At 41.2% G+C, this 20,586-nt stretch overlaps 1 protein-coding gene across 3 annotated transcripts in view; it reads left to right on the forward strand.

Annotated features, from left to right (window-relative positions):
* Window positions 1–16,022, forward strand: part of LOC142938848 (solute carrier family 66 member 2) — a 57,330-nt gene extending 41,308 nt beyond the window's left edge. For 2 of the 3 annotated variants that reach the window (XM_076082269.1, XM_076082268.1), the window contains 2 exons: window positions 372–464; window positions 9,648–16,022. In XM_076082269.1, the coding sequence (XP_075938384.1) occupies window positions 372–464; window positions 9,648–9,738 (184 nt within the window). In that variant the 3' untranslated portion in view covers window positions 9,739–16,022. Of the gene's footprint in view, window positions 1–371; window positions 7,751–9,647 lie in introns of those variants that run through there. The other variant, XM_076082270.1, reaches the window with a different exon arrangement.
* The last annotated feature ends 4,564 nt before the right edge of the window (window positions 16,023–20,586 follow it).

Here is a 20,586-nt window from a genome sequence, read left to right on the forward strand (position 1 = left end):
TGATGAACAGTAAGTATGTAGCTGTAGCAAGCAGACTGTTAGCTTTACTTAGCATAAATACTGGAAACAGGGAAACAGCTAGCCTGGCTCTGTTGAGCTATAATAAAATCTACCCACCATGTATCTCATAAAGCTCACTTACAAGTTATATCTTCTTTGTTTAATCCACTAAAACCGAAGTGTACAAACAACTCGTTGTGATGTTATGGGGGGTTATGTGCACTTTGTTATCTTTGGACAAAGCCAGGTCGGCTGTTTCCAGTCTTTATGCTAAGCATCTTTCCCAAATGTCAAATGAATCCTTTGAGAAGAAAACTGCTTAATTCTCCCTGTCCTCACACCTTCACCTCTCTGTGTCCCCATTGCTCCAGTGTGAAGATGGTGCTGCTGTGGACGGCCGGGGACGTCTTCAAGACCGCCTACTTCGTGATGAACGAAAGCCCGTCTCAGTTTTGGGTTTGCGGGTCAGTTCAGATCATAATTGACGTGGTCATCCTGCTGCAGGTCCTTTTATACAGCCAAGACACACGGGTCAAACTAGGTTAAACATGGCTGTTGCTTTGGGCAACGTAAGAACCCAGGGCCTGTGTGTAAATTTCAACGAGTCTAAGTTGATTCATTTATCATAGGAGACATTTAGCTTCAAGAACACAGGCAAAACCAAAGTTGATATATACAGTGTACATATATGGGATCATCAGACCCAAATGATTTACCTTCAAGTGCAATGAAGCAAACCGTTTTAGCCTTGATCAAACTAGTTAGCATTTTCAGTCAAGCACTAATAACCACACCTTTGCCTTTAACTTTTTAAGACAAGGCAGCACTTTGGAGCCTTTTTAGCATTTTATACTATTTATTTATTTGTTCTCTGTTACATTACTTGGATCCTGAAGGGTACTGCACATGGAAACTGTAACATTACTCACATTGGCAGCTCACTAACAGCAGATCGGTGCTGTTGTACTGGCAGCTGCAGCAACCAGTCCTGCACCGGTAGCCCTGCACTGGAATCTACTGCTTGACTGATGAGGCACCCAGTTCACACTACACACTTCACTGAACTGTTCTCATGATACATAGTGTGTATGTGTTTGGGTGCGGCATACTTGCTGGTGTGTTTGTGCAGCCAAAATAGATTTTTGCACCAAGCCAAGACCACAGCACGTACACCAAGTAATTGTAAATACACAGGACATCAATCTGTGTGTTATGACTTTGCTTAGTGGTTTAATTGAGAAGCCATGCAGGTCTTTCACAGGATATGAAAACAGTATTAGGAAAATAGTGAAAACATGTGGCCATGCTGCAATGCTTTGCACTGCACCTCAGACACCAAAGAACACGTCAGACTTCAGATCAAAATATGTAATGTAATGTAACAGTATTACTGAATATTTGTGGCATTGTCGTTTATATCACATAGTCTTCGTCCCATTACTTGTCATTGTTACCTCTCTATCCATTCATTCTGTCATGTCTTTTTTGCTCTTCCAAAAAGCGCTCTTGTTCTTTGAGACAGTGAAATAATTACCCGTAAGCATTCTGGATAATTAACCATTACATTAATTAACATAATCAGCAGGAATATAACAGTGTGTTTTACCTTGATTGCTTATTGAAGACATTTAGTGTCAACGCACTCATTGCCCACTGCAGTTCTCTGACTCTAAAGCGAGCAATACTTGGAAATGAAATGTAACCAAGTGAGACTTAATTTCATGCTTAAAGAAATTGGTTTGGAGATTGGTGTGGGGTAAAATCTTATATTACATTTTTTTTAAAGGAAGACCCTCCCCTTCATTATTAATATTTCCTTTTGACCCTCCCTTTGAATGAAAAAAAGAAAAAGCACCCTCCCCCCAATATTTCAAAATATTTGAACAATAGTAAACCGGTACAACTTGTTTAATTGTTTACCCTAAATTAAAGGAGCACTGTGTAGAATCTAGGGGGATCTTTTAGCAGAAATGGAATATAATATTCACAACTATGTTTTCTAAAGTGTATAATCCCCTGGCACTAAGAATCAACTGTGTGTTAGCTTATAGAATGAGCCCGTCATATCTACAAAGGGAGCGGGTCCCATCACGGAGTACGCCATGTTGCACCGCCGTGTTTCTAGAGTAGCCCAGAACGGACAAACCAAGCCCTGGCTCTAGAGAGGGACTTTCACATGTTTACATTACCTGAAGGCCACCATAGTTCGCCGACACGCTTGGAAAGGGAAGGGTGAGTGACCTGATGTCCAGTTAATTGCGATCTGCGACCTCACTGCTAGAGGCCACTAAATCCTACTCACTGGATTTAGATATACTGTAGACACCAATGCACACATTAGAAGTGCGACTGGAAATTGACAAATGTATAGAGTCCCTCTCTATTTTTTTTAAAGGGCTAGTAGTAAATAACCTGTTACCTCTCCCATTGAGTGACTTGGGCACTGGAGGCAGCTCTGAGGGACTTGAGCTGTAATATCTATAAAATATATATATATATATATATATATATCAATTAGATCAGACTTATGTATAAGATCAGTTATATCTCTTATTACCCATTTTATAGCCCACACAGTGACTGAGTTGCATAACAGATCTAGCTGTTTATGTAATGATTAACTATATCAAGGGAGGGCTAAAATAAAATATGAATCCCGGGTGAAAAAGTAAAACATCACTCTCTGCCCTCCCAGAAAGTCAAACTACCCTCCCCTCAGCCAAAAGAAAACATACCATTCCCCTTTTTCTGACCTTGCCTTGCCCCCAAATAATTTTTTATGAGATCATTTCCCTTTCATCGCATGTATAGTCTTCTATCGAAACTATCGATGCACGATGACAAAATTCAGTGCCAGCATCTGATCAGTAGTCAGCGCAGGTTTCTTTTTAGTTCCCCCGTGGCATGATTTAATGAAGTAGTAGAGCTGCTATACCTGCTTATTAAGTCTTTTGCTCACATTCTGAATTCAGCAGCCAGTTTGTGTCCGTCTGTTAATCTAAACCCGTCTGTTTGTAGTTTCTTCCCAGTAAACTGTTTAAATTTCACACTGCAATGGTCATGGTTTGCATCGTACAGTCAACCTCCTCCTAGCTGCCAGTACGCCTCCCTCAGCCATAAGATAACATTAGTAAAGGTAGCGGAATGTACATTTCAGTACTATCCTCAGCTCAGGTCAGCATGTAGGAAATATATACTAGATGGAGAATTTTGATAAGAAATTCTGAATTACTTTTTCACAATCTGACAATGCATAAGATCATTTTAAATATACAAGTGACTCAGTGTCATATGTCACCTCAGCTATGATATTATATGCATTTTTTTTTAAATTATCTGTCATTGTAATCAAGCAATAGTTTGGCATTTTGGGAGTTGCACTTTTTGGCTTTTTTGCACAAAGTAGAGTAGAGTAGTAGTTGTACTCTGAATATGAAGCTACAGCCATCAGCCCGGTAGCTTAGCTTAGCATACGGTCTGGAAATGGGAAAACAGCTAGCTTGGCACTGCTCATAACACCTCCAGGAAGTTACTGGTTCCGGCTCAGATAATGGTCATGTTTGGAGGTGCTGGTATGCTGTAAGACTTGTAAGTGTTAGACAGAGCCAGGCTAGCTGTTTCCTGTCATTATGCTAAGTTAAGATAATTGAGTGCTGGCTTTTGCTACATAGAGTAATATCAGACTTCTTGTCTAACTTTCAGTAAGGACGCGGATAAAAAAAATTGAATATAAGCCTATTCCTCAAAATGTACAACAATTGCTTTAAGGTTGATCATCTTGTAGAAAGTTTTATTATCAATCATTGTAAGGCATTACAAGACCACAGGCCAGAGGAGAATCGAACAAAAGCTAAAAAGAGAAGCATTTCCTTCTGTGTTTGTGTATGAATGTATGTCATCTGTATGTGTACGTGTACATATCAATACTTCTGCTGGTGCTGTTACTATTTTTGGGATTAGTCAAAATGACATTTACAGAAGTGTCCAGGTTGCTGATCAACTTTTCTGATGTCCGGGTAATACTGCAAGCTTTCAGCTTTTTTTTTGTTCTGTGACCTTCCATTGTGCAATTCCCTCCATGTGGGTATACGTCCATTCTTCAATTCCAACTATCTTACATTACATCTGTAAGCTGCCATATTGAAATCTGTATGTGTGTGTTATCTCATATACCCAGCATACCACAGTTGCATTGGAATTGCATTATTTCTGTATTCAATATGCTTTTATCACCAGATGTGTATCTTTATATTGTCTCTCTCAGTCAGCTCAGAAAGGCTCCCTCAAAGGATTTAGTGTAACATGTGGGCTCCCTGTAGCCTTTCCTTCTCAAGGGCAATAGGACAGACTAGCACACACACTGCCTGGTTGTGATAATCCCTCCACCAAACTCCCACTATGATAAGCGTACATGTTGCCTTACCACTGCAACACTGATAAGAAATAGGTTTGTCATTTCTGAGGAGGGAGAGACCTCACCGGATGCAAGATATATATTTTATATAACATGGAAAAAATGACAAATGATCAGTTCTGACACAAAGCAGTCCATGAAAGGATTTATGTGAATTTTAGTTAAAGTTTTAATATGAGGCTTCTTCGGGTAATGTATTACAAGATCTGATAAACCAAAAGTACAACCAAAAAGTACTTGTTGCCTTTTAAAGTATTTTAAAGAATCAGTTAAATGTCATGTAACAGTATGACGGTTACCATCAAATGTAGTGGTATCTGACAGTATACACTAATGACATTACATATGGGAATTATAGGCATGTGAAATATTTATCATGATATTTTCTCAAATATAAACTATTTATATTTCAGTATGTGGTCTTGTGTTGTTACTGGCAGTGTGTTTTAAAGTGAATAAAAGTCTTGGAGCATGTTTTAAAGAAAAGGTTTGACACTGAGATGAAACAAACTGATGTGATCTGAGCCCAGCAGGGTGCTGCTGCAACTTACAGCTGGACTTTGACAGGGTTTCTACCCAAAATCTGAACTAAAACCTCAGAGTTTGATCCTGATCAACCAAGATGATCAGACCTGAATCATAAGGTTAAAAAAAAAACACCTGGATATAAATCTTCTGTATACAACAATTCCCACTGCAGCCATCGAACACAGCTGTGATGGAGACCGTGTGTGCCTGTTGTCCGTGAAAAACCTTAAATTCCTCTGTTTAAAAAGGATTGAGAGTGGACCTGTGCACCAAATCAATCATGATAAACGATTGAAGCAGAGTCAAACTGTGCCTGCTGCTGCTCACAAGAGGGGAAATTGATGAGTAAGGGTTATTAATGAATTATGAATATTATGTTTGTTGCTTTGCATACACCATCACAAGATAAAACTACTGACAGTCAGCAGTGCAAAAGAGCACTGCAGTATAGATAGTAAAATGGATATAATAGATAATGGGCACCTTCTCCATGGTTTATAGATGAGCAGACTGTGTGCTTCACCTGTAGGTGCATTCACTGTACTCGTCTCCTGATCTGGCTTGTTCATCCATTAATAATAAGTTGACTACAAGTCAAGATGGAGCGTCTCTGTGTACCTGAAGGCAGTATGTTGTACCGGTATCATGCAGTTTGTCTGATGGTTATCACTCTTCTGTTCAGCCAGCAACAACGCATGACTTTTCCCATGATATATTCAAGATATTTCATAGTAAATCTTGTTCATAAAGGACCCATCTGGCCTGCCTGCCATCGTCCGCCTTCCTGTCCAGCCATCCATCAGCGGATCGTCCGACATGTCCGTCTATACAGTGGCTTGTTTTAGTGATTGATGTGGTGGTCTGAAATAGTCCACCTGCACTTCACGTCTGTGATGTTCCGCACTGCCCCGCCCTGCTCCGTGTGCTAATGATAGTGTGTCGTCATGCTGCGAAAGGCAGAAGTGTACCAGTGAGTTTTCCAAACTTCAGTTTATAACAAACCAATTTTAGTCAATGTCAAATTTAGTGCTTTCAGGAATGTTCTGTTCAGATCAGAAACAAGGTTGGGGGTTTAGTTTCAGAGGTTCTTAAAAGAACAAGTAATACAAATGGTTTTAGTTTTTTTTTTTTCATTTACATGGATTCATATCATCAAGCTATTCATAAATGATAGTAAAGTAAATTGGTTATCATGCTTGCTTAATAATGTTGGCATACCAAAACAAGTCACATAATGTGCTGCGTTATAATGCAATAAACCAATAAGCCTATAATTGTTTATGTATACAGTAGACTGACAAAACTCAAACTACCATTTCCATTTAATTGCAATAAGAATGTTTTATCATAGCTTTATTACAAAGAGCTGCCTTGTACTGCATCATCTTTGACTGTTATAGCGTCTCTTTAGAAGGATTGTCTGTAAAGAAACGGAGCATACAGTGAGTAGAAAGTTTGGTGTTCTTTAAGCAAATTAATTAAACTGATATTGTAAGATATTGTAGTTTAGAGATTTAGAAATGAATGAAGGATTTAAAAAAAGTGAGGTCACATGTCTTGAAAAGATTTAAAACCAAGATTTGGAGGGCTTTAAGTTTCATCATTATTTTTTGCTGTATCTTATTCAAGCACATATTCAAAGAGTGCCAAAACACAATATTCTAAATATATCTCAGCGCTGAAGCTTTTATCTCGGGAGCAGCTTGTCCAAGACTAGTTTTTGCAAAAATAAACGCTTGTAAATCACAGCTAAAATTGTTTTAAAATGTTCTTTGCTACATTGAAGTCTAATACAAACAGAACTCACACATTTAACTGTTAATTATAGCAATTTAGCTGCTTCCTAAACCATAGCCAACAAACTGATGTGATGCAGCTTTACTAAAATATTTAACATGGTTTGCTTCCAAACTGTCATCAACAGCTACAGGTGTAGTTACTGACTTCCTTCCAAAAACAATTCATCCCATAGTTGGATAACCTTGTGCACTATAATCAACAGCACCCAGATGTGTATGTTTTGAAAACATAAATTCAACTTAATCCCTGTAAGAGTAACTTGGAACATGGACATCATCCATCTCCTATTCACCAACAGCTACAGTGTTCTTGGGAGCCGCTGTCTTCCTGACATTTTCTGTAAAGTATGTAGACATACGGAGGCAGAATCACAACTAGTGAAGGAGAAATGAACCGGGGGAGGGAGATAGAAAAAGAGATCAAACTCATTTCATTTTTGGGAACCGGGCAGATGGTTTTATAATTATGGGCCCAGGTAAGCAGCAGAGCCACTTTAAAAGCTCATCAGCCGGAGGCCGTGAGAAAAATTGATCTCTTATCTTGTCATCAAAACTAATAAAAGCATTTTACAGCTCATTTCTAGTGGGAACTGGTTCTGAGATTGACCTTTTAAATTGATGACGGGCACAGAGAGGAGGAGAGCAGAGGCTCTTAAGACAGAAGGCAGCACTAACATGGGAAAAAATATCTTATACCAGATGGTCTTCTAATGTTTCTCAGCCTTACAGGCATACGTTGGATCACTTAAATGAAGAGGGGGGAAGCAGGAACGGAGACATTTGCAGAAATTAAGGTACAGAACTGTGAAGTTTATATTATTACACTAAATGTCGCCGTTAGAGAGGGGATGAAATAAAAGCACAAGACAAACATAGCGAATATAAGGCACCAGAGGGAAATGCAGAAGTGCAACTCGAACTATGATTTTGGGAAATGTAGAGTAGCCAGATGGCTCTGGGCTTAGAGCAGTCTCATGGTACCACAGTCCAGGACATTCAGCGCACCCCCCCCCCCCCCCCCCCCCCCCTCAAGCATGTCCTGTAATGGCAGGCTGGGCACAGCGGGACATGATCAAACTCTAAAGATGGATGAGTTTTGTCCCAGTTCACTGCGGACAGTGGAGAACAAAGAGGTGCAGCCAGGAAGAGAAGGACAAAGAAATACCAGGGGGGGGAGAGAGGGTCGTCCGGCAACCGCAAGGTCAGCGGTTCCATCCTTGGCTGCTACGACTCCTGTGCCGAAGTGTCCCTGAGCAAGACACTGAACCCCTAACTGCTCCCCGGGCGCTTCTCAGCTGCCCACTGACCCCAATAAGCTAGGGATGGGTTAAATGCAGATGTTACATTTCATGTATGTGTATATGACGACTCTAATACAACTTTGTTTAAAAAAAATGTCGTTTCGTTTTAAATCTCTTTCTTTGTTTATTGCTTAATCAATATACTGTATGTAAGGTTGTGCAAATGTCTAATTGGAAGCCTTCACTTTAGATTTAAAAAGCATGTCACCTAACAAATGTGAAGTCTCAGTGTTTCATCACACGACTCTGTATTACATTCCAGGAACCTCTCAATGGGGACCTGGTGCATCCATCAGTGACTGTATGGGGAATAAGGAACAGATTTCTTTCAGCGCTGTATGAAACATGGGCGTCAGCTGTTAAACGTAATGTAGAGCGTCCATCAAAGAGAGCATTATTCTGTACACCTCTGCAGGTTAATCCTGCCTTCTATACATCTTATTTGGAGGTTCTTCACTTTTTTCTCTATCTCACAGAGAAGAGGCAGCAATGTCTGTGATGTGTTTACATCAGTGTGGTCGCGAGTGTTTGTTCGATTCAATTCTCGATTCTCAAGCAAATATGTTTAAAGCTGCACTAATTTAAAGTTGAAAATAAAGATTAAACGACTATGAGTGATGAGAAAGATCTCACTTAGTAGTTATGATCGCACGGGGAATTGTCAGCGAACTCTGCGGTTCTCCGAAGCTGTTTTTAGTATTTATCAGTATTTAGTATTTATCATTTGTTTGGGTTTTATGGCAACTGTACTGTTTTCAATGTAATATATTAATCATGTCATTATTTTAGCGAGTATACCAAAAATGTATGCTGATTTGAGCTTTGTTTTGGATCTATCAGTCTTCTCTGGTAGTAAACTATACCTTTGGGTTTTGGAGTGTTGGTCGGACATTTATAAACGTCATCTTGGGCTCTTGGAAGTGGTGACATTTTTCACAATTTTTTGACTTTTCATAGAACAAACAACGAATCAAGTAATTAATTTGTAGATTGCAGCTCTAATTATGTTTTCAACCCACACCTCATATTATTCATATCTGTCAGTGAGTCTTATTGGGTCACCTGGGAGGACCCAATGAGAAAAAACAAAAAAATACCACCGTGTGCCATAGTAGGAAAGCTAAAAAACACTTTAGCAACAACATACTATGAAGAGGTTACAGTGTTGACGTTATGTCAAATACAAAGAGACTAATATCTACTGAAATAAACATGCTAACCGACCAGCCCCGGCCCGTCCTGTCTTGTAATACCACTTGTTCTTTGAGAGACGGTAGTAACTCATTATAGCTCCTCAGTCAAGAGAACAAAGGACGAAGTAGAACTGCCCTGACGGCCTGTCAATCATATATCCACGGTCCGAGTGCACTTTGTAGTTTTTTGGATTAAATCCAAAGTAGCAGAAATGAAAAAATGACCTCCATCCTCACCTCGTCCTCACCATTACCTTCGACAGGAATACAGCGTGCAGCAGCTCTGGAAGACAGACGGGCATGTCATGAATTCAGCCAGAGCAAACCCCAGCAAACCCTGCTCGGATCCCGGGGGACAGCTGCCCTGACTCTCCGCCTGCTCAGCTAACTTTATGTTTCTGCCCCTACACAGCTTTCACCCAGCACTCCACCAGCCAGCTGTGACTCCGGGCGCTGGGCTTTTCTTTGCCGAATCCGAGCAGCCAACAGCCGTCCAGTTGTAGAGGAGAAATGTTGGCCCCTATTTCTTTGGAGCAGGTGGCTCAGTATCACACATTGCACCTTTAAGCAGTGCATGGTTTCTGTAGAAGGAGGAGACCATGCCTGACACAGGCAGATGGTGTCTTGGCTCAGTGCAGCTCCACGCAGCATGAGGGGGTAGGACGGACCCAGCAGGAAGAGGATCAAACCCCTCTGATGGATGGTCTCATCTGGCCTGCGACTCCAACCGGGGTACCAGAACCACACCAGAGATCAGAGCAGAGCATCACAGGTTATGCATCGTACCTCGGACAGAATGTCAAGGACATGCATAACAGCTCGGGCAATCTATAAATGAAGCGCTACAGTATACAGCACCTCACCAATTGCTCCCTTGTGCTGACATCTTCCATCTGAAGATCAAGTCCACAGATGGCCAAATAGTTTTCACATCTTCTTCTCCCTCAGGTTAGTTTTGGAATGATCAGTTCTGTGAAGGGGACAGTTTATTCTATCTGTGAAGTTTTGCCAGTTTTTTTTTTTCTGTTTGGAGGTTTGTGTGACTGTGAGCCACAGATTGTGTGTGTGTGTGTGTGTGCGCGCATATTGACTGCCGTGTGTATATGTGTGGGTGTGTACATGCTGTCTATCATGACGGAGAATGCAGCACAGCAAGTATCATGTTACGTGGGAAGACAACATTAGTTGCTGTTGTTACAGTGGAGCCAGACAACATGCCTGCCGGCCAGTAAACAGATAAGCAGCGACAGAGACTCAACTGCAGGAAAGGGAAGATGATAGAAGAAGCCTACACCAGCACATTATGTCGGCTCAGTGGGGTTTACTGCTTAAAAGCAATGCAGATAACAACATTGTCCTTCACGGAGAAAGTGCACAACTTTGACTTAAATATACTTTCCTCCAAGTGTTGTTTCGCCAAAACAGTGATTCAAGCACCTAAACAGAGCCAACAAAGTCTGTTTTTTTTGTGTAATTAAAAATCTGTAATCTTACTTTTTCTCAGTATTGTACTTGAACTTGTATTGTACTGTTGTACAAGTGCATGCTGGGTCTGGCTCACATTTCCATGGTTGATCCTCCAGCGCTGGCTACCGCTAAGGAACTTGTACCTTCAGTGAGGTGAGGAAGGCCTTTGTATAGCATACAACTGCAAAGTTCTGTCCATTGAAATGACATTTATTGTTGCCTTGGACATAAGAACTCATGTTGCTGATGTTGTTCCACCAGTGTGACCTTTCCTTAAAAAATATAATGCAACGTTTACTCAGAGGACATTTTAACTGACCTACTTTTTACTTTAATTTAAGTTAGTTTAACAGAAGGGACTGCAATCCGAGAGTGAAATATCCACCTTGTCATTGTGCCACAGCTGGCCCCCAATTTGAAGCAGAATTGCCTCTCTGGCTCAGGAGAGATGTGTGTGTATACTTGTGATTGTGTGTGCAAGTGTTTTGCAGTCCTCTTTTGCCTCTGTAGCGCTCTGCTGCTTTCTCTCCTCCATTCACTTGTTAGCATGTAAGGTCACGCGCGCAGCACACTCATATAAACACATCTACACATCCACCCACACACACACACACCAGCTGTTTTCTCTGCACTAAGACAAGGTGCCTCAGCAAAAGCAGAAGACAGGAAAGCTTCACTCAAAACCTCAGCGGCATATTTAATATAACTTCCTGAATCAGAATCAGAATCAGAATCAGCTTTATTGGCCATGTATGTGTACACATACATGGAATTTGACTCGGGTTTCCACTTCGCTCTCGGTGTACATACACAAATTTTCAATAAACACCTCTGCCCTTGCTCAGCCATTCTCTGGTTAGGTGTTAGATCAAGACTGACAAAAGTTTTCTTTCAACAATATTTCTCTTCCTTCTCACTCCCGCACACCCAATTCCTCCATTCCCTCAGCAATTAGCTCAGCATTAAATTGAGGTCATATGCCCTTAACTCCGCTGTATTCCCATTGTGTGCAATGTTTTAATTCCTTTCCCCCCAAAACAAGTTTCTTTTTCCACCTTCCAGGCTTCAATTTCAATGAAACCACCCCTTATGTGGCAGTGAAACAGAACACTTGGAGTCGGACTATTAATCTTATGCTGAAAGCTATTTCCTGCTCTCAGGTGAAGGTAATGACAATGTCTTTATATGGAAAGAAGTTTATGATGGTATTCAATGAGCCGTATATACCACTGAATACCATCACCAGTCCCCAGACTATCAGCTGGACAGGTGATGTAAGCAGGTGGGGCTAACAATTTATTTATTGTATTTAAAAGGGACCATGTACAGTTTGAAACATAAATGTCACCATGTGATGCACCGCACCAGATTATAGCTTTAAACTAATTCACATCTGTAGTCCCTTGGCAGGTCAAAACAAGGGGTACAGGGTAAAGACATGATACAAAGATATACAAAAAAGAACACACAATACAAAGCTGCACACAATAGCACATCACAAATGTAAGTATGTCAGATAAAAGCAAGTCATAGAGACCATAAGATTCAAGGTCAGTGAGTACAGCGCTGAGCAGCTTTCAACAGACTCTTTAAGTTGGTTTTGAAAGTACTGATAGAGCTGCAGCTCCTCACATCATCAGGTAGGGTGTTCCACTGATTTGTGGCTTTTACAGAAAAAGATGATTGCCCAAATGCAGTGCGGCGAAATGGTATGGTACAGTCTCGTATATATAGAGGATATTCTTGAGGATCTAATAGAATTTACTGAGCGAGTATACACAAAGTCACGTAGTGGAGGAGGGGCCAAAACATTTAACATTGTATAAACCAGGCACAAATTAAAGCTCAGTAAATTGTATTTCTCCAGTACCCTACAGTGATGAAGATGCAATGGCTTTTTGTCCAGAGTTTTTAGAGTTTGTTTGATGATGATGATGATGATGCAGACAATGATAAACACAGCCATGATAATGATGAGGATATGGGTCATAACCTTCATTGCCATCAGCGCCAAACCGATTTCAACCTGCAATTACTCAAGGAGTAGAAGGCGGAGTGTACATCAGCAATATTTCACAGTCCATAGGGTTTACGCACCATTACTGACAAACGCTGACTGGTATTGAACCACGGGTCATTTGCATGTTATGGTACCACATTAGCTGGATGATCTCAGGCTTAACAGCACATCTCAGAGCATGGTGCCGACGGGGATGTAATCAAAGGTCATCTGTGCAAGGGGCTTGCCAAGATAACATCAACTTCTGCAGAGCTTCTTGTCACTTAGCAAAAAAAATGAAAGTAGATACGAGCTCACCTCATCTTGGAATTATAAGCTTCTTTCTGGATAATGGAGAGATGCCGAATATCGCAGCTGAAGATGTTACTGTAAAGCTCATAAAGTGCTGAATGCAAAATATCAAATCAAGTGTCCTAGAAGAGAAAGCACAGTGACACAGCCTTTAAACCTGTAAAGTCAATCTGGTTTGGTTCTTTTGTATAATGTTCTATTTTTTCTGCTGACAAACATCGACCTCCATTTGAAAGGGTAACTAAATTAACAAATATTGCGTAAGCTGCTAAGTATAATGCATAAATGCTAAACAAAACATAAAAGCTATATCGTATATGCATTTACACTTATTAATAAGTAGACAAACGCGCTGACAGAAATAACTAAGATATCACTAAGGTAAAGCAGTGTTCTCTATCACTTTTGTATTTGCCCTTGTATTGCCCTTACTCTAAACATGAAGGGCAACACATCAGCAATCACTATTTGAAAGGTGAAACAGACTTACTCGAGGTAAAAGTTGCTAAATGTAATAGGCTGTCTTTCCAAGGAGCAAAGGGAAAACATTAACAATCATCAAGAATATGACATGACATTAGCTTCTGTACTGTAGCATATTTCACAGTGAAATGGAACAGTTGAGGGGCGTTATAGTTACAGGAGGGATTTAAATCAAATCCTTCGCATTCGATTGGACCGCTAAAAAGGGGGCGGGCTTACGGTTTAGCACAATACCACATATACACCTCCCTCACCTAGATGTAAGAGGATGAGGGAGAGATGAAAGGGAAGCTTTGCCGATTTTCAACTGGCTGTGTTGAAAAAAAAAAGGGTTTCGCCCACTTGTATCCGAACACACATTCTTCCTCTCTCTCCATATATTGCTTTAGCTACTAGCCTACAATCCTGAAACGGTGAAGTGCGGTTTTATATGACCGGTGGGGCCAGTATGCCAGGGGGCCAGGGGGACCGGGGCTCATTTGATTGGATTATTTTTTCGTACGTGCCTGAGTGCAGGATAAGTCATCAAACATTTGAAACCGTAACAGAAACCAGCCACAGCTGAGGGTGCACCCCCTCACGCTGTGGTTAGGACCAGCGGCATAATAGGCATAATTAATATCTTAATACAGCTCAACCTTTCTCTGTGGATCAGAAGCAAGGCAAAACTCATGGCAAAGTAATGCGTAACCTTTTGTGGGCTCCGTGCATTTGTAGTGTTTCGCATTGCAGTTGAGTTTGCTGCGTGTGTCACTGACCTATAGAATAAATACAAATCCAGGCACAGATGTTGAGAGTGCTCTTGAGAGATCCAAGGTCAGTGGTGCCCTCCCCTGCCTCGCCCTGAGGGAGATAACTGATGGCTGGAGGGTGAGAGGACAGAGGAGGAGATGAAAAGGAGGGAGGAGGAGGAGGAGAAGCGAGGAGATGATAGGTGAATCTGACTGTGAAGACTTGAGGTTATGTGACAGGGATGGGAGAGATGATGAAAAGAAAGAGGGTTTAAATGCTATGGGCAGGAGTGTAAGGATATTTAATATGTATGCTTCAGCTGTCTCCTCCACGTACATTTCTGCCTCCTCATTATTCCTCTGAGTGTGCTGGGATGTAAAAAAAAATAGGTGATGAAAGTCTGTTGGTGATAATGGCTTTCTATCACAGTGAATGTTTATTCTGGCAATATAAGGATAGAATAACAAATGCCTCGTAATCACACCGTTCTTGTTCCACAGTAGCTTACTGTAAATGAAAAAATGCACGGCTGGGCTTGTCACAGCTTATGTTTCCTCCTGTCAGGAAATCATTTTTACCACAGTATGTATCATATTTTTTAAATGTAATGCATGTGTAAATGTTTTCTCATTCGTGCTACTCTTACTGCCAGTTTCTATATCCATGCTGCTGATTTGTCAATGATTGCTGCATTATTTCTGAGCAGTTCAACTCAGTCCACCAGGGCTTTGTGTCGTGTTTTGCTGAGAGGTGTTTTGTGTGATCCACGGACAATCCAGATGCTCACTGATTGACCTTGGGTGTGCTGCAGAGGAGCAAGATAGTTAAAAGGATTGAGTGAGAAAGAGAGAAGAAGAGAGAGAGAGAGAGAGAGAGAGAGAGAGAGAGAGAGAGAGAGAGAGAGAGAGAGAGAGAGAGAGAGAGAGTGAGAGTGAGAGTGAGGAAGGGATTTTAGAAGGCCTTGACAATCTTTTTTCTCACTCCGCTTGAGTGATGTCGTGCTACATGAGCGCAAAATGTTTTAAGTTATAAGAGCGTTTGGTTGTTTTTGTCTGTGTTGCTCTCACTGGTTTGGCGTGGGCCGGGGATGAAAATGTGATGAGGGGAAATGTAAAAGGTTTTTGCTTGTAGCGACAAACTCACAAAAAGTTATCACCTGACCCAGCAGTTGCCCACAGCTGTGCAGTGCATTTGAGCATCTTGTAGCTCATTGTTTTGGTTTTATGCCCCGCAACTTTACACTTTTGGTTCCATCTCACAGCTCTCATCAACCTTGTTTCCAGTTGCAATAGGCAGCTGTTTTCAATGAAAAAGTTCTGACTCCTGACCAAAAAGTCAAAAAACCCATGGTACAGGACGTCAAAAGAAGTAAAAAAAATCATAGTATAGTAGGTTGCAAAAGTTAGTTTAGTTAGTTTTGCAATAAAAAGATAAAGTATACTGCGATGAATCATTAAAAAGTCATAGTCTGGCATGTTGATAATAGTCATAGTGTCACAGTTCAGCTCCACACCCTCCTCACTCTACTTGTCAGCCACTCCCTCCTCATCAGTCTAACTCCCTTCACCTGTTCACTCACCTGCCTCCGCTCACTAATCAAGCCACTATATAGACTCCTGCCTCCCAGACACACATTGCCAGATTGTTCTTTGCTTTTCGATGCCAGACTCTCCAGCATGGACTGTTCTACCCATCTCGCCTGACTCCCGGTAAACCCACCAGCCTTCTGTTCCCGACTCTGATTAACTCTGCCTGTACCTGCAAGTTTGTAATAAAAGCCAACGATCCCTGGAATCTTGTGTGTTGCATTTGGGTCCATATACAACCGGTTACACATAGTGTAGTATGTCGAAAAAAGTATTGGCATAGGGGATGAAAAAAGCAATAGTATTGAATGTTGAGAAATTCATAAAAAGTTACAGTGTAGCCTGTTAAAAAAAGTAAACAAAAGACATTCTATATGTGGGGGAAAAAGTCATGGTTAACCATTTTGTAAAAAGTAATTGTAGAGTAGGTCGAATAAATGTAATTGGAAAGCAAGCGAGCACAGAACAGGCAAGCAGCCTGCAGGGTATGTGCTAGCCCCGCGGGGATAGCGCCAAGGCAGGATGTAGCCGATATGGCCGATAGGACTGCTTGTTGCTGAAGAAGTGCAGATGTAGGGGGGGGGGACAGGACACAAGAGTACAAAAATAAATCCTTGTGTCTGCACAAGGGGTTGGAGATGAACCAAATAGCGACAGCTCTTTAGAGGGCGATGCCCATACGATGTTGAACCTACACACACACCATCACACAGTGAATGCCCACTGCTTCTCCTCTCTGCTGGTAAACAACTCCTCGACCTTTTCCCTACCCTCACACCCTCTGTGTGATTTATCTGCCCACATGGAGAGCGTGCATGGTTGCATCACGTGCACACAAACACGCATACAAATACTGACACACACACTGCCTTTGTCATCTCTCACTCACTCAACTCTATTGCTTACGGATACGTAGAACTGAGAGAGAGCTGGAGAGAGAAGTCTTTTTTTCCTCCCACACATCTCGCTTTCTAAAACAGGCGCCTGTCCTCTACTTTGCATCATGGCGATCCTTTATAGACCTCTTGTTCCCAGTGTGAATTATTAACCATCGCTCTGCAAGCCCAGACAGGCTGGTGTGGAGGAGAGCTCTCAAACACTCAGCTTGAAAGAAGAGAACTTTACTTTTGTTTTTACCAGCGCTGCCCTCTCACTTACCAGCCAGCCATGCAAACATCTGTGGAAAGTCTGCAGCGTGTTGCTGAGGTGGGGGAGTCCTCCTGATCCATAACATGTCTCATACAACTTTCTCTTGCTTTGGATGTCGCTAATGAATGTTGTGTTATAAGAAACCTAATGCTAGTTCATAGAAGAGACATTAATCTGTTAGAGTTACACCAGCGTGTTTACTCGTGCATATGTTTGCGCACAGTAGTAGGGATGATGCTGTTACGGTTACACTGCGTTAGAGCATCAGTCTCTGATTCCATTAAGCTTGTCCAGCCATAGAGACTCAGCATGCTGAGGAATGGATTGCATGAGTGTGTGATCTCCTTAACTGCTTCTATCATGCTGTTTTAGCTCTGACTTCCCAGTGCTCGACAGCAGCTCATTCCTCAATGTGACCACAGCAAATGGTGTATGCCCCAAAGAGTCTTATAAACATTACTTAGAAACCAGTTACAGGCAAAGGAATGATAGCGGAGGTACGGGTATTTTCCCATACATATATATTTTTACATATTTTATTATTAAATTCCTGAAATGCATCTCAAAGTCTGTCAATGGAGCTTTTTAAGACGGGAATAGACAATATATATACAGCTCCATCCAGTCTCGATGGTGAACCACGTCACAAGTCACCACCAGGTCCAGAAAGTGCAAACGCTGCAATTACTGTCACAGCGAGGGTCTTATTCACAGAGCGGAAATCATTTGATCATCTGATTATTATGGATCCCCAGTTCCTTTCAACGTATCATTTCAGGCGTGTGATATGTGACTCTTTGCCTGTTCAATGATAGCCCTGAATAATAAAAGAGATGGCTACATGAAGACATGACTCCCAGACGAGAATGGGTAAGTTGGCTGGTTGTGCTTGTGAATTGTCACTTTGGTTTAAATCATGTTTGACTGAAATTGACAATTTTCTAAATTGTTTCTGTGACGTTAATTGTGATGCATTTCATTTGATGTAGCCGTGGCTAAAGATGTAGGAGACAAGACCTACTGAAAACTGCAATGCAACTACAATTACTCATTCCCTGCGCTTGTGGTTTATTTCTTCTGTTGTTCCTGATGGACGCTGGTTACTTTTGCCTCAGGCTAGATGCTTATTCAAGGTAGACAGCTCATTATGATGAGTGACAAATGGTGAGGCAGAAACATGACCAACTGAGGGGGAGGAGGGGCAGGACTAAATATACTTCCTTCCTCCAAAGGGAAAAGTTGCGATTCACACATTGATGGGATCTCCACTGGTACAAAAACATGGCATTTAGCCAGCTTGTGTATCATTTATGTAATATCCTCAAAACAACTGAGAAAAATTAAAGGAGAAAGTCCATACATTAAATCAGAGCAACACTGCATTCATTTGCATTTTCATCTTTTGATTGTCTCTCTGATGGTATTGTGGTTTGTACATCACACAAAGCACAAGGACACAGATGTAAACCAGAAAGTTACAAATGAGCCAATTACTGTGTTGTGCAGGGTTTACTCTGACACACTGTTTACTTTGTTTGGAGGAGTACCAAGTGTTAATTTGTTTTTGTGAATAAGAAGAAAGGGATTAGAAATTACAGAAAATGGATGAAAATACCCCAGAAAGCTGGTGAAATTCGATGACCCATTAAAACTTTCTTTCCGATCTTTCTTTCTAAACTCGTTGCGTTACAGTATGTCTTCTCTCGTGAACCAGCCAGCTTGCCTGCAGCACTGTGTGCTCCCTTGTTTAGAGTCCTGCGTGACAATTAGTGAGAACAGTTGGCCTTTTCTGCCTCCCAGAACAGCTCTGCCCACCCATATGTTAATGCACTGCACAACATCTCTGTGCCGCTGAACAGTGAACAGTGATTATAGGTTAATTGTAAATTAATATGCCCCTTTTCATTGTTGTGTGCACACTATCATTTCAGTAAATGAGAACAAGAGTGGAGTGAGTGAAAGGAGGTTAAAGAGAGGAAGGAAAGCCTAGAAAGCAACATAGAAGAAGGTAGAGTGATGATGAAATTACAACAAAGACGTAAGAAAAAGACTGATAAAAGGATTGAGTGTTATCTCACCTCTGTAAATTCTTCAAGCTTGCCTTTGGAAGCCTAAATAATTCAAATCATGTGTCATCACTTTCTCTCTCTCACACACACACACACCCCTTTCTTTCTGTCAAACAGCTCTGGCTTTGAACCGCTTCCAGTGCCTGAGGTCAAAAGTCCATATTTCAAACAGAAAGAAATGATCGTGCCCTTCACTTATACAAGCTACTGTCATGCATAAAACACACACACAACATGGATACACTCATAAGAGAAATCCCCAAAAGGCAAGTGTTTCAATTGTTCAGGAACACGAACAAAGGCATCGTCAAGACATTAAATAGTTTGATATTTTGCAAAATTATTAATCTCCATTTACTAATGATAAAGTTTCTGCTTGAAGGATTGTATGTGTTTTTAATTAAAACCAACCCTCTGAATACGACACCCAGTCAAGATTTTTAATCCACACACAAAAACATATAAGTATACTACAGTCAACCACACAGTACAGTAGGTGAGGAAGATATCAGCTCAGGCTTGCTAAGCAAGTTTCTATATAGGCAACACTGGGATCAATTGTTTCCGCTCTCCACTTTCCTCTCACGGTTTTCTGTTTGCACCATTAACGTGAATCAATTGAGAAACGGAGATGCTTGCTCATGAGGGATTTCATAACATGCAGCTGTCTCCAAAAGAAGCCGGCTGCACTAACTGAACATTGCTTGTATCGCTGCAAATGCTTAATTGTTGTCCATGTTGCTGTCGAAGCTGCAGCGGTTTCAACGGATGACGGGGTTCATGTGAGAGGCCGCCAGGGCTTCAAAGAAAGTGTCAGAATAGTGCAGACCAAGCCAGCTTCGTCCTTTCTTTATTATTTTCTGATTCTTTCTTCTCCTGTCTCTTATTATTCTGCTTGAAGCTGACACGGCTTCCCCTTCTCGATCCATTTTGCTCTTCACGTTGTGTTCCTGGGAGGAAAGTAATGCTGCTGTTTGAGCTCGTAACGGGAGCGAGGATGGAGAGGGAGCTGGGAGCTGAGAGCTGAGAGGGATTTGATGAGAATGTATGGATGTGGATGCATCTGTGTGTGTCCTTTTGCTGGCAGACACTAACACATACCTCCACATTTGTCACCTCTGGAGGCCTGTGTGTGTGTGTGTGTGTGTGCCGTGAAAGATCTGAGCCCCACCTTGCAGTCAAACACTCACCTTTAATTAATTAATCGAATTAATCTATCTTTTCGTCATATCTTCCTGCTTTGCATTCATTTTAAATATTTTTTTTCTGCATTTTGGGTAAAAGACACTTGTCGAGGGTTAGATTAAAACGACGATACCACTCTCACATCATATGTTAAATATGAAGCTGGATCCAGCTGCTGGTTAGCTAAGTTTTGTACAAACACTAAATCTTATGAAAAACCTCCTTAAAACATAAACTGCCATTTTTACACTACAGTTTTCTCCAAATTAAACAAACAAGATGCAACATGTTAATCTATTGCACTTTAGAGGTGCTGGTAATTAGATTTAATAGCCGGGCTAGCTGTTTCCCCTTGTTTCCAGTATTTAT

Source organism: Anarhichas minor, unplaced genomic scaffold, assembly GCF_050575085.1.
Source record: "Anarhichas minor isolate MPS153535 unplaced genomic scaffold, ASM5057508v1 ptg000090l, whole genome shotgun sequence".
NCBI lineage: Eukaryota > Metazoa > Chordata > Actinopteri > Perciformes > Anarhichadidae > Anarhichas > Anarhichas minor.